Here is a 15,376-nt window from a genome sequence, read left to right as displayed (position 1 = left end):
ACGTTCTTCTCAGGTGCTCATGGTACATCTTCAAAAATAGACCACATATTTGGTCACAAGCAAAGTATCCCCAAATTCAAGAAGATTGAAATCATAAAAAGCATCTACGCAGACCACGATGGCATAATACTAGAAATAAACTACAATAAAAACAACCCAAAATACTCAAACACCTGGAAGCTGAATAGCATGTTATTAAATATTGATTGGGTTACCAATGAGATCAAAGAAGAAATTAAAAACATCCTGGAAACTAATGACAATGAAAACACAACAATCCAAAACCTATGGGACACAATGAAAGCAGTCCTGAGAGGGAAGTTTATAGCTCTACAGGCCTATCTCAAAAAACAAGAAAAAATGCTAGTAAATCATCTAACTCTACAACTCAAAGAATTAGAAAGAGAGCAACAAGAAAACCCCAGAGTGAGCAGAAGGAAGGAGATAATAAAGATTAGAGCAGAAATAAATGACATAGAGACCAAAAAAACAATACAGAAAATCAATGAAACCAAGAGCTGGTTCTTTGAAAGGATAAACAAGATTGACAAACCTCTAGCCAGACTCACCAAGAAGCAGAGAGAGAGGACCCAAATAAATAAAATCAGAAACGATAGAGGCGAAATAACAACAGACCCCACAGAAATACAAATGATTGTTAAAAAATACTATGGACAGCTCTACTCCAACAAACTAGACAACATGGAGGAAATGGACAAATTCCTAGAAAAATACAACATTCCAAAACTCAATCAGGAAGAATCTAAAAATCTCAACAGGCCAATAACTATGGAAGAAATTGAAGCAGTCATCAAAAAGCTTCCATCAAACAAAAGCCCAGGACCAGACGGCTTCACAGGGGAGTTTTACCAAACATTCAAGGAAGAACTAAAACCTATCCTCCTCAGACTACTACAAAAAATTCAAGAGGAAGGAACACTTCCAAGCTCATTCTATGAAGCCAGCATCACCCTAATACCAAAACCAGGTAAAGACAACACAATGAAAGAGAATTACAGGCCAATATCCCTCATGAACATAGATGCCAAAATCCTCAACAAAATCTTAGCAAATCGGATCCAGCAGTACATCAGAAAGATCATACACCATGACCAAGTAGGATTTATCCCAGGGATGCAAGGATGGTACAATATCTGCAAATCAATAAACGTGATACATCACATAAACAAATTGAAAGAAAAAAACCACATGGTCATATCAATTGATGCAGAAAAAGCATTTGACAAAATTCAACACCCATTTTTGATAAAAACTCTCAGCAAGGTGGGAGTAGAAGGATCATACCTCAACATAATAAAAGCCATATATGACAGGCCCACAGCCAACATCATACTCAATGGACAAAAACTAACACCATTTCCCCTAAGAACAGGAACAAGACAGGGATGCCCCCTCTCACCACTCCTGTTCAACATAGTACTGGAAGTGTTAGCCATTGCAATTCGGCAAGAAGAAGAAATAAAAGGCATCCAAATTGGAAAAGAGGAAGTAAAACTGTCCTTATTTGCAGACGACATGATATTATACATACAAAACCCTAGAGATTCCATCAAAAAGCTACTAGACTTAATACATGAATTTGGCAATGTAGCAGGATACAAAATTAACCCCAAGAAATCTGAGGCATTTCTATACACCAATAATGAACTTTCAGAAAGAGAGATTATAAAAACAATCCCATTCACCATCGCACCAAAAAAATTAAGCTACCTAGGAATAAACTTAACTAAAGAGGTAAAAGACCTCTACTCAGAAAACTACAGGATGTTGAAAAAAGATATAGAGGAAGACATAAACAGATGGAAGAACATACCGTGTTCATGGATTGGTAGAATCAACATCATTAAAATGTCCATACTACCCAAAGCAATCTATAAATTCAACGCACTTCCCATTAAAATACCAACGGCATACTTCAGAGATCTAGAACGAACTCTCCAAAAATTCATCTGGAAGAAAAAAAGACCCCGAATAGCTGCAGCAATCCTGAAAAAGAACAAAGTAGGTGGGATCTCAATACCAGATATCAAGTTGTATTACAAAGCCACTGTTCTCAAAACTGCCTGGTACTGGCACAAGAATAGGCATATAGATCAATGGAATAGAATAGAGACCCCAGAAATCGGCCCGAACCAATATGCTCAATTAATATTTGACAAAGGAGGCAAGAACATACAATGGAGCCAAGATAGTCTCTTCAATAAATGGTGCTGGGAAAATTGGACAGATATATGCAAGAAAATGAAACTAGACCACCAACTTACACCATACACAAAAATAAACTCAAAATGGATAAAGGACTTAAATGTACGACGGGAAACCATAAAAATTCTAGAAGAATCCAAAGGCAACAAAATCTCAGACATATGCCGAAGCAATTTCTTCACTGATACAGCTCCTAGGGCACTTGAAACTAAAGAAAAAATGAACAAATGGGACTACATCAAAATAAAAAGGTTCTGCACAGCAAAAGAAACCATCAACAAAACAACGAGAAAACCCACTGTGTGGGAAAACATATTTGCCCATGACATATCTGATAAGGGCCTAATCTCCAAAATTTATAGGGAACTCATACAACTTAACAAAAGAAAGATAAACAATCCAATCAAAAAATGGGCAAAGGACCTAAATAGACACCTTTCAAAAGAGGACATCCAGAAAGCCAAGAGACATATGAAAACATGCTCAAAGTCACTAATCATCCGAGAGATGCAAATCAAAACAGCAATGAGGTACCATCTCACACCTGTCAGACTGGCTATCATCAACAAATCAACAAACGACAAGTGCTGGAGAGGATGTGGAGAAAAAGGAACACTTGTGCACTGCTGGTGGGAATGCAGATTGGTGCAGCCACTATGGAAGACAGTATGGAGTTTCCTTAAAAAACTGAAAATGGAACTCCCATTTGACCCTGTGATCCCACTTCTAGGAATATATCCCAAGAAACCAGAAACACCAATCAGAAAGGATATATGCACCCCTATGTTCATAGCAGCACAATTCACCATAGCTAAGATCTGGAAACAGCCTAAGTGCCCATCAGTAGATGAATGGATTAGAAAACTGTGGTACATCTACATGATGGAATACTATGCTGCTGTAAAAAGGAAGGAACTCTTACCATTTGCAACGTCATGGATGGAACTGGAGAGCATTATGCTAAGTGAAATAAGCCAGTCAATGAAGGAAAAATACCACATGATCTCACTCATTCATGGACAATAGAGACCATTATAAACTTTTGAACAATAATAGATACAGAGGCAGAGCTGCCTCAAACAGATTGTCAAACTGCAGCGGGAAGGCCGGGGAGGGTTGGGGGGCAGGAGGTAGGGGGGTAAGAGATCAACTATGCATATAAGCATAACCAATGGACATAAGACACTGGGTGATAGGGGAGGCTAGGGGACTGTCTAGGGCGGGGGGATAAAATGGATACATATGTAATACCCTTTGTAATACTTTAAGCAATAAAAAAAAAAGGAAAAAAAAAAAAAAGAAATGGAATATTGCTATACCTCAAAAAGTTTCTCTGTGTCCCCTTTCATATCCAAAGTATTCACTAGCCTAACTAGTAAGGATAATTTGAAAATTAGTTTTGTCTCATTTTTAATCATACAGTGCTACTCTTGTATCTTATTTTTTTTTGCTTAATAGTATATCAATAAGATCCATCCATGTTGTTGAATATAGTAGTAGTTTATTCATGTTCATTGTAATATTAAATTCCATTATATAAATAAATATTATAAAATGTGATCTTAAAAAAAAAAAAAGAGATTAGTTGTTTCTGAGGAGATGTGAACTTTAAACTGGAGTGTTTGACCCACCAGACATGAACCCTTGTCTCCTGGCATCTGAGATATCATCTAGGGACGCCAAAGAAAACACATCAGTGAGTGGTAGGCTGCTGCCAGGCTGCTGCCAGGCCCTCCCGACAGAAGAAGGAAGTCTGCCACGGTCCTGTTAAGCATTGGTCTCCTTACTGTACCTTTCTGAGGGTATTGGTACCAAGAGGGCTGTGGGAGTCCTGAGTCTGAATGTTTAATGGCACCTAACACTCCCTACTCGGCATTGCGAATTTATTAATGTAGTGAAGTATGATCATTGATGTTCTAAAGTTAAATCAATCGTGTTTCTGGGATAAATCTAACTTGATCATGACCTATTTTGTTTGCTAGATTTTGATTGATAACATTTTGTTCAGGGTTTTTGTACCTATGTTCACAAGTGAAATAGGACTGGTAATGCTCCTGAATCCTACTGTCTGCTAAAGTTTTGCTATTAAGATTATATTCATCTCATAGAAAAATATTGTAGAGTGTTTCTTCATTATTTATACTCTGAAATAGTATATGTTAGGTTGGCAGTGTTTGTCCCTTAGGTGTTTGGTAGACTCTCTGGGCCTGGAGTTTTATATGAAGAAAGATTTTAAACTACTGACTGAACTACTTTAATGGTCATAAGGACTGTGTAGATATTCTATTTCTACTTGAGTCTCAGTTGATGAATTCCCCCACTTAGGAATTTGTCCACTTCAGCTAAACTTTCAAACTTATTGACACAAAATGGTTCAGAATGTCTTATTGCCTTTTAAGATTGCCTGTAACACCTGTAGGTAGGTCCTGCTTTCAGTCCTAAATTGTTTTCTTGTCCTTTTTCACTTCTTTTCTTGCTTAATCTTGTCAGTTTTGCCAACTATATTAGTCATTTTAGAGAAGCTATTTTTGGCTTTGTTCATTTTCTCCATTGTTTAGGATTACTATTTTACTCAATTTCTGTTCTTATGCTTATTTCCTCCTATCTTTTAAAAGTTTATTCTGTTGCTATTTTACTAACTTCCTATTTGTATAATTTACAAATTATTTTTCACCCTTTTTTTAAAAAATGCAAATATTTAAGTTTATAAATTTTAAAGTGTTATTTGAGCTACATTCCACACATTTGAAAAATTTTAAATTTAGCATTTTTATTATTGTTCAATTTTTAATATTTTGGTTTTACATTATAATTTCCATTTGATCATGAGTTATTTAAAAGCACATATCTCAATTTCCAATACCATTTTTTCTTATCTTTTTTACTATTGTTTACTTTTATTAATTTCTAATTATTCCTTGTTGTTGAAGGGTGCCTGTACCTTACCAGTTCTTTGAAATGTGTTGGGATTTGTTTCACAGTGCAGTAAGTAGCGAGTTTTGAAACTGTTCTAACCATCAGGTGAATCTAGGTAACTGTGTGGCTCACATCGCCTATATTTTTGTGTCTTTTTTTTTCCTTTTAAATCTGTCCATTACTGAGAAAAAAAAATGTTAAAGTCTCCACAATGATGATAAACTTGTCAATTTCCATTTATACAACACCAGATTTAGTTATTTTTAAGGATGTTATTAGCTGCATGTAAGTAACTGTTGTATCTCCTTGTAATCTTCATCTTGAATAATGCCTTAAAGTCTATTTTTTCTAATATTAATAAAGCCACATCAGTTTTGTTAATATTTTCCTGGTATAGTTTTCTTCTTCTACCCATTTCTCTTCAACTTTTCTGTGACCTTATGTTTTAGGTATGTTTCAAATAACATATACTTGGATTTTCACTCCAAAGAATATTTCCCTTGTTTCTAAAACTTTGCCTTTACTATAGAAGACCTTGTGACTCAAGTCTTTGTTCATCCCTAATACTCTTTCTACTTTCTTTGGATAGGGGTGGCTGCCCCTTTTCCACAGCTCTTGGAGGGCAACCTCCTGAGGGCTGCCAGCCACACCCACTGCAGGTACAGTGACATTTTAAGCAGCCTTGTGCAAATAATGGGAAGTCACTTCCAATTCTTCCACTACTAAGTGAAAATAGATTTCTCAAAGAAAGAGTGCATCCTAGCAGACAGCCTGATCCAGTTAACTGGGAATAAACAGGATGGGGGTGTCAGGCTCACTTCTAATTTCAAGTCATATAAAATGACCAATTATGATTTAGGCTACAAAAACAAAGGACTGAACTCTGTAAGTCAGGATAAGCAGGCTTTCCTCTGGGTCAATGAGGGTCCCTTTTAATGGCAGGGAAGGCACTGGGTTTGCAATTCGGACTTCCAAGCTTGATCGCCTGCTCTGTCTTGTGTGAGATGTGTGTTTGGACAAGTCACTAAATATACCTGAGCTTCAATTTCTATCACAAAATAAAGGCATTGAATTGGATTGCTAAGGGACACCATTTGAGCGCTAAGGTATTCTGGTTCTGTAGGGAAGAATTATAGAGTGTTTATATTACTGGATCCATCTGGCCCCCGAAATTCTCAAAATATTGTCTTTTAGCAAAGGGTAAATTGTTACAAAGACAGCCTTCTAGGTAAATTGCAGGGAATATTCTTTTTTACAGTGTCTCACTTTATATAAAAGTAGTACCATGGCTGTTACATAATCATTTAAAAATATTTTATTAAGCATCGATTTAAAAATGCAAGAAAGGAATATAACATCTTGAAGCAAATATTGCACTTATAAAAATCTCCTTTTACATCTTCACAAAACTATCTTTAAAATACCCCTTTACAGGCATGTATAAATTAACTACTTTCAACAGTCACCGCTCAATGCCATTAGGTTCCTGTCACTGCACTACAATATCTGCTTCTCTTGATGCAAGCATGGAACTTCCATCACACCTACCTCTGTGAAGAGTCAGTCTTTCTGAATATTCAATATTTAATGTCATAAGATTGTTTTTATAGTGAGAAAAATAGATCTTTCAAAGGCAATATCAGAATGAAGCTTAAATGGACACAGTTCACTGTTAACATTGCTTGTTTTCCAAGGCATTCAGGAACTTCTGATTCTTGGTCTTCAACATCATGACAAAGCTGTTGGGCATGATTTTGCCTCGCCCATCTTCACCCACTTGGCCCATAATAATGTAATTTTGACCTAAGAGATAAAGAATATGTTAATTTTTTTCTCTGTGTGCTAAAAATAATGAATATAAGCTATTTTTTTCTCTACATGTGCTTGTTTGAAACAATTTAGACTATAATTTTTACCATAAATTGGTGCTGTATTTTATCAAATGCTTTTTCTGCATATATGGATATGATCATGTGATTTTATCCTTTATTTATTTGGTTTATCATGTTTATTGTTTTTTGAATGTTGTACCAACCTTGCATCCCAATAATAAGTCCCACTTGATCATGATGTATGATCTTTTTAATGTAATGCTATATTCGGTTTCCTAATATTTTGTTGAGGATTTTAGCATCTATGTTATACAGGAATGTTGGGCTATAATTGTCTTTCTTTCTTGTATCTTTATCTGGTTTTGGAGTTAGGATAATGCTGGCCTTGTAAAAAGAGGATAGGTATTCTTTGAATGTTTGGTAAAATTCACTTGTAAAGCTATTTGGCCAGGCTTTTTATTGTTGAAAGTTTTTTTTTTTTTTTAATTATGATTACTGCTTCAATTTCACTAGTTATAATCTGTCCTGATTTAGTTTTGGAAGGTTGTATGTTCCTAGGAATTTATCCATTTCTTCCAGATTATTGGCATATAGTTGTAATATTTTTTTTACAATCCTTTGTATATATTTGGTGTCAGTTGCTACTTCTCCTGTTTCATTTCTGATTTTATTTATTTGGTCCTCTCTCTTTTTTTCTTGAGTCTGGTTAAAGGTTTATCAATCTTGTTTACCTTTCCAAAAAATTAGCTCTTGGCCTCATTAATGTTTTATATTGTATTTTTAGACTGTATTTCATTTATTTCTGCTCTGGTCTTTATTATTTCCTTCCGTCTACTCACTCTGGGCTTTGTTCTTTTTCCATTTTCTTTAAGTGTAAAGTTAGATCATTTATTAGAGATTTTTCATATTTCTTCTGAAATGCTTGCAATGCTATGAATTTTCCTCTCAGAGCTGCTATCCCAGTGTTCCACAGATTTTGGGGTAGTTATGTTCTCATTTTCATTTGTTTCAAGGTGTCTTTTGATTTCTTCCCCAATCTCCTTATTTTCCCATTCATTGTTTAGTAACATGTTATTTAGCCTCCATATCTTTGTGTGTTTTTCAGTTTTCTTGTGACTGATTTCAAGTTATGATCAGAAAAGAGGCTTGATAGGATTTCAGTCTTAAATTTATATAGACTTGTTTTGTGTCTAACATGTGGTCTATCCTAGAAAGTGTTCATGGGCATGTAAGAATGTATATTCTACTGCTTTGGGGTGAAATGCTCTGAAGGTATCAATTAAATCCAGTTGATCTAGTGTGTGATTTAAGGTCACCATCTCCTTGTTGATTTTCAGTCTGGAAGATCCATTGATGTCAATGGGGTGTTAAAATACCCTATTATAACTATATTATTGTCAATCTCTTCCTTTATGTCCATCAAGATTTGCTTTACATGTTTAGGTGCTCCTATGTTGGGTGCATAAATGTTACAAGAGTTATGTCCTCTTGTTTGGTTGATTTCTTGATCATTCTGTAATGTCTCTAACTATAGCCTTGGTTTTAAAATCTATTTTGTCAGATATAAGTATTGCTACCCCAGCTTTTTTTTCCTTTCAATTTGCAAGAAATATCTTTTTCCATTCTTATACTTTTAGTCTGTGTGTATCTTTCATTCTGAGGTGGGTGTCTTGAAGACAGCATATACATGGGTCTTATTTTCTTATCCATTCAGCTACCTTATGTCCTTTGATTGGATCATTTAAGCCATTTACATTTAAAGTGATTATTGATAGGTAAGTATTTATTGCCATTTTATATTTTTTAACTATGTTCCTCTGTGTGTTCTTTTCTTCTTATTCCACTTTTTTTTTTTTTTTTTTTGGTTGTAGTTAATCCTCACTCGAGGATATTTTTCCACTGATTTTTAGAGGACAGGGAGAGACACAGAGACAGAAACATTGATGTGAGAAAGACATATAGATTGGCTGCCTCCCACATGTACCAAACCAGGACCAGAAATCGAGCCTTCAACAGAGGATCAAGTCCACTGAACCAAACCATCTAGGGCCTTCTTCCGCTTCTTAAAGCAAGCCCTTTACTATTTCTTGTAATACTGGTTAGGTGGTAACAAACCCCTTTAGCTTTTTCTTGCCTTTGAAGCTCTTTATTTCTCTTTCAATTTTAAATGATAGCCTTGCTGGGCAAAGTAGCCTTGGTTATAGGCCCTTGCTTTTCATCACTTTGCATATTTCATGCAAATCCCTCCTGGCCTGAAATGTTTCTGTTGAGAAATCAGCTGACAGTCTTATGAGAGTTCCCTTGTAGGTAACTGACTGCCTTTCTCTTGTGGCTTTTACAGTTGTCTTTAACTTTTGACATTTTAATTATGATGAAAACAAGTGCTTGCAAGGATATGGAAAAAGGGAATCCAAGTACAATGCTGGTGGGAATGCAGATTGGTGCAGCCACTATGGAAAACAGCATGGAATTTACTCAAAAATGAAAAAATGGAACTACCATTAAACCCAGCTGATTGGGTGTTTCTTTCTACCTAGTCTTCCAAATCACTGATTCAATCCTCTGCATCATTGATCCTGCTGTTTATTTCTTCCAGTGTAGTCTTATTTCAAATATGACATTCTTATTTTATGACTGGTCCTTTTTCATGGTTTCATCCTTTTTCATGCTGTTGAGCACTTCTAGAAATATATCCTAAGAAGCCCAAAACACCAATCAGAAAGAATATATGAACCCCTATGTTCATAGCAGCTTTACTTACAATGGCAAAGATCTGGAAACAGCCCAACTGCCCATTAGTAGGTGAATGGATAAAAAAGCAGTGGTAAATTTATAAAATGGGATATTATACAGCTGCAAAAAAGAAGTGTTTCTTAACCTTTGCAATAGCATGGATGGAGCTGGATAGTATTATGCTGAGTGAAATAAGCCATTCAAAGAAAGAGATATATTACACGATATTACTTGTAAGTGGAATCTACTGAACATAATAAACTGACAAAATAGGCCTAGTGGCATGGAGGCAAGGAATAGACTGATGTAAATCAGAGGGGAGGGGGTAAGATAATAAGAAATTAACCAAAGAACTTTTATATATAAATGTATAACCAACAGACACAGACAATAGTGTGGTAAAGGCCTGGCATGGGGCAGGGGCTGAGAGAAGGAGGGAATTAAGGAGTGGAAAATTGGGGGACATCTGTAATATTGTCACAATAAAATAAAATTTAAAATAATTACTATGTGTTCTGGTGTGGGCTTCTTCGGGTTCATATTGTTTGGGACTCTCTGTACTTTTTGGACTTGTATTTCTTTTTCCTTCACCAGGTTAGGGAAGTTTTTAGGAATTATTTAATCAAATAGGTTTTCCATCCCTTGTTCTCTCTCTTCTCCTTCTGGTACTCCTATAATGTGGATGTTGTTACATTCCATGTTGTTCCAAAGGTCCCTTAAACTATGCTCATTTTTTAAAGTCTTTTTTCTTTTTTCTTTTTTGCTGATTGGGTGTTTTTTTCTACCTAGTCTTCTAAATCACTGATTCAATCCTCTGTTTCATTGACCCTGCTGTTTATTTCTTTCAGTGTAGTCTTTATTTCAAAATTGACATTCTTCTTTTCTTTTTTCTTTTTTAATTAAATCTTTATTGTTCAGATTATTACATTTGTTCCTCTTTTTCCCCCCATAACTCCCCTCCTCCCAGTTCCCGCCCCACCCTCTGCCCTCACTCCCCACCCACTGTCCTCATCCATAGGTGCACGATTTTTGTCCAGTCTCTTCCTGCATCTCCCACACCCCTTTCCCCCCCCAAGAATAGTCAGTCCATTCCCTTTCTATGTCCCTGATTCTATTATGATCACCAGATTATTTATTCACTTGATTCTTAGATTCACTTGTTGATAGATGTGTATTTGTTGTTCATAATATGTATCTTTACCTTTTTCTTCTTCTTCCTCTTCTTAAAGGATACCTTTCAGCATTTCATATAATACTGGTTTGGTGGTGATGAACTCCTTTAGCTTTTCCTTATCTGTGAAGCTCTTTCTCTGACCTTCAGTTCTGAATGATAGCTTTGCTGGATAAAGTAATCTTGGTTGTAGGTTCTTGGTATTCATCACTTTGAATATTTCTTGCCATTCCCTTCTGGCCTGCAAAGTTTCTGTTGAGAAATCAGCTGACAGTCGTATGGGTATTCCCTTGTAGGTAACTGGGTTTCTTTCTCTTGCTGCTTTTAAGATTCTCTCTTTGTCTTTTGCTCTTGGCATTTTAATGATGATGTGTCTTGGTGTGGTCCTCTTTGGATTCCTTTTGTTTGGGGTTCTCTGCGCTTCCTGGACCTGTAAGTCTATTTCTTTCACCAGGTGGAGGAAGTTTTCTGTCATTATTTCTTCAAATAGGTTTTCAATATCTTGCTCTCTCTCTTCTTCTGGCACCCCTATAATTCTGATGTTGGTACACTTGAAGTTGTCCCAGAGGCTCCTTACACTATCTTCGTATTTTCAAATTCTTTTTTCATTTTGGTTTTCTGGTTGGGTGTTTTTTGCTTCTTCGCATTTCAAATCTTTGACTTGATTCTTGTGCTCCTCTGGTCTGCTGTTGGGTGTCTGTATAATATTCTTTATTTCAGTCAGTGTATGCTTAATTTCTAGTTGGTTCTTTATCACAACATCGAGGGTCTCATTAGATTTCTTGAGGATCTCACTACATTTATCGGCGGTCTCACCAGTCTTTTCGAGGGCCTTACTAAGTTTATCTGCAGCTTCTAGACAGTTCTTGAGAGACCTTAAAAGTGTGGTTTTGAGCTCTATATCTTCCATTTCTGACATTTGCGTCCTGTTTCTTTGTCTCCGCATTTTTTTATCTTTTCTTGGTGCACCCCCTAGTGGTCTTTGTGGGCAGTCTTGTTGTAGTTAAGCCTTGATTGTTGGCAATACCAGGGGTGATTTGACCTCCAGGCTAACTGGCTATGAGAGTCAGCTGTGTCTGCAGTGGGAGAGCTTCTGTCACATTCTTCTTTTCTGACTGGTCCTTTTTCATGGTTTCTATATCCTTTTTCATGCTGTTGAGCATCCTTATTAATAATTACTCTGAACTCTACCTGATAAATTGCTTACATCCTCTTCATTTAGCTCTTCTTCTGGAAAATTTTCTTGTTCCTTCATTTGGGGCCTGTTTCTTTGTATCCCCATTTTGGCTGCCTATTTGTGTTTATTTCTATGTATTAGGTAGATCTGCTATGATTCCAAGTCTTGGTAGGGTGGCCTTATGTAGTAGGTGTCCTGTGGGACACAGTGGCACAGTTTCTCTAATCACCAGAACTGAATGCTCTAAGAATGTCTCTTGTGTGCAGTTGTGTGGGCTCTCCTTTTGCAATTGAGTCTTGATTATTGTTGGCCCATTTGTGCGTGGCCTTGACCCTTAGTTGGGCTGACTGTGAGGCTCAACCCCCAACATGGTGTGCAGGCTGCTGTGCAGGTGCTGATCACATGAAGTGGAATTTGCCTCAGCAGTCCTTGGTGTCTGCTGAGATCTCTCTATGGATATGCTGCTTGTGAAGCTTATTGGGTTCTTCTCTTTTATTGTCTGAAGTTGGTCACTTGGTGTATTGATTCTGGGCCTCTTTGGAGGGACTCTAGTGCAGGCCAATGTCAGAAGCTGTCTGTGACTAGCCTGCACTAGAGCCGCTCCAAAGAGACCCAGAATCAATACACCCAGTGGCCATTCCTCTGGTGCACAGAGGAACAGGTGCACAACCTGTTTGGAGCTATCAGTGATCCACAGCTTGTAGATTCCTCTGCTGAGCCTGGGTACATGTGGAAAGGACAAGCTGTGCACCAAGGACTGCTTTTAGTAGCTCTGAGTCTAGGAGAAGGTCAGGCAAAGAGTCAAAGCACCCAGAGATTTGCCTCTGCCTTCAGGCTGTCTTTTAATCTCAGTCACTTAACTGAGCCTCTGGCTGTAGAGCTCAGTCAGGTGTAAACTCCACAGGGTGGGGTGAGAGGGTTTCCAATGGGTGGACTATTGCTGCCTCTTCCCCCAGGCTAATGCTGCATAGATGGGAAGGGTCTGCCTGAGAAAGATGGCTTCTACAGTATGTGGGAATGACCCAGCTTAGGGATCCAGGTGGCTGTCACCTCAAGCTCTCTTCCCAGAGTCACCAACCAAGACTCTCCTCACATAGCTCTAGTCCACTCTGCCCTACCTCTAACAGAACCCAGGGTAACTGTAAGCAAACAAAATTTTGTGTATTGGCCCTTTATGACAATGCCTGCATTTCTAGCCACCTTTCACTGGAGGACAGAAACCCTGCTGCTTTTCACAGCCAGAAGTTATGTGGACGCATTTCCTGGGTTTGGTGCTCTGGGCTGGGGATCCCAGCTTGGGGTTTAGACTTCTCAGGGAGAACCCCCTACAGCTGAGATATCCCTCCAGAATTTTAGCTGCTGTCTGTGGGATCCCTGTGAGCACTCTTGGGCCTCTGCCCTTCTACTAGTCTCGATGTGGCCTCCTCTTTAAGTTGTTGGTTATAAGGCTTCTTTCCACTTAATCTTCAGTTGGTTATTCAGCATGATTTTTCTATATTATAGTTATAAATCCATTTTGGTCCTGGGAGAAGTTCAGTGTAGCTTCCACCTAATCTGCCACCATCTTGGAATCCTAAGTTAGACTATAACTTATCTCTAGATAAATTTTCTATAAATGATACACTTATACATTTACTGTATCTAGGATAAGATCTTATTTAAGACTCTCAGCAGCAAAAATACAAATTCAACTGAGTGCCATGTCCCAGCTGTGCTAATACTAGGAAACTGGGTGGAATGATTGGGTCACTCATGCCCTTCTCTGCAGAACTGTGGGCCTGGTGCACTCACTGAGAATCTACCAAGAACAACGCACTGTGTTCACATGAAAGGCCTCTAGTGCTCCGACACACCATCCTCAGATGTCCTCTCATAGTCCCATAGAGCTCCTGAGTTTTCCAGGCACTGTGCAGCTAGTGATCTCTGCCTTCAGTTGTTGTTGTCTTGAACTTTGCCCTAATATCTCAAGATCTACATAGGGAAGTTTCTTCAGAGCATGGTTGGGTTACATACTTCCTGGCATCCTTGTAGTCCCTCATAAAAACAAAACAAAACAAAACAAAACAAACAAACTGCTACTAAAGAAGTACTTATACCTGTTACACTATTTTTATTACATTAGTGTGCCTGGCTTGGACTAGGGCATGTTGGGTTTGCCTCTGAAGATTTATATTGCCTCAGAAAACATCATAAAGGAAGTGTGTATTCAACCTCTTTTATTCTTCCTCTTCCCCAGTGTGTCATAAGAGAAATATGTTTTCCCTTTCGCTTGCATAACCCTCCCTCTATGCTGATGCTGTCATCAGAGTGGGCCTGAGCCTGGGAGGGCCCTGTAGGCTGTGCGGACAGGTGCCACCTCAAGGCCAGACTGCTAGTGTCTTCATGAGATCACAGAGGAAGGATCTAGATGTGCATTATTTGCCATTCCTAGCAGTTCTGGAAAGCAGTGTTATCTTTTACAGAGCCTTTGCTATTTCCTCTGAAAAATCAATGTGAGGCTGCTGGCTTCCTGACTTTTCTAAACAATCTGAGTTCATGGTAAAGCTTTCTTGAAGTGAATATTATGTATAACTTTCTCTCACTCTCATTTTGTTTTGTTTGGTTTGGTTGTGGAAGAGTTTAGTAACAAGACTGAGGAAATGAATAAGTTGATATTGGATAGAGAAATCATAGCATTATTACCATTCCAAAGAGAGGGATCTATCTACACGTGCTGTTTATGGAAAGATGTGTACTAGTACATAGATATCATGGGGGGAAAGTTGCAATAGAATATGTATCGTATGACCCTATTTGTCTACATATGTATATGGACAAAAACTTCCTGGAACTTGTCATACTACCTCTGGGTTTAAAAGGGAAAGATATTCACATTTTATTTTATATCCTTTTCTACATATTTAAATGTTTTTATAACCATAGAAAATATATTACTTTTATAAGTTAAAAGAGCTTTATGTAGTCTGGCTCTGGAGTAACTTTCCCTTTCCCATAATTTCTCTTAATAAACTCATTCCCATGTATGGATTAAATGATCCTACATCTAAAAATTATTCCCAAATCTTTAATTCTAGCCTCTCTATATGCCTCTCTCCCTTCTGAACTTGACCTCTGAATTGCCTTTAATAAAACACTTTTAATATTTTTATTGATTTCAGAGAGGAAATGAGAGGGAGGGAGAGATAGGAACATCAATGATGAGAAAGAATCATTGATCGGCTGCCTCCTGCACGCCCCCCACTGGGGATCAAGTCCGCAACCCGAGCATGTGCTTTTGACCAGAATTGAACCCGGGACCCTTCAGTCCACAGGTTGACACTC

The 15,376-nt window shown here is 37.6% G+C and overlaps 1 protein-coding gene across 2 annotated transcripts in view; it reads right to left on the bottom strand.

Moving 5' to 3' along the window:
- Positions 1–6,442: 6,442 nt before the first annotated feature.
- The window catches only part of PCOLCE2 (procollagen C-endopeptidase enhancer 2), a 123,080-nt gene continuing 114,146 nt past the window's right edge, over positions 6,443–15,376 (bottom strand). For both annotated transcript variants that reach the window (XM_059688252.1, XM_059688251.1), the window contains one exon: positions 6,443–6,945. In XM_059688252.1, the coding sequence (XP_059544235.1) occupies positions 6,815–6,945 (131 nt within the window). In that variant the 3' untranslated portion in view covers positions 6,443–6,814. The remainder of the gene's footprint in view (positions 6,946–15,376) is intronic.

Source organism: Myotis daubentonii, chromosome 3 (assembly GCF_963259705.1).
Source record: "Myotis daubentonii chromosome 3, mMyoDau2.1, whole genome shotgun sequence".
Classification (NCBI taxonomy): Eukaryota; Metazoa; Chordata; class Mammalia; order Chiroptera; family Vespertilionidae; genus Myotis; species Myotis daubentonii.
This window is presented reverse-complemented; position numbering and strand designations above follow the sequence as displayed.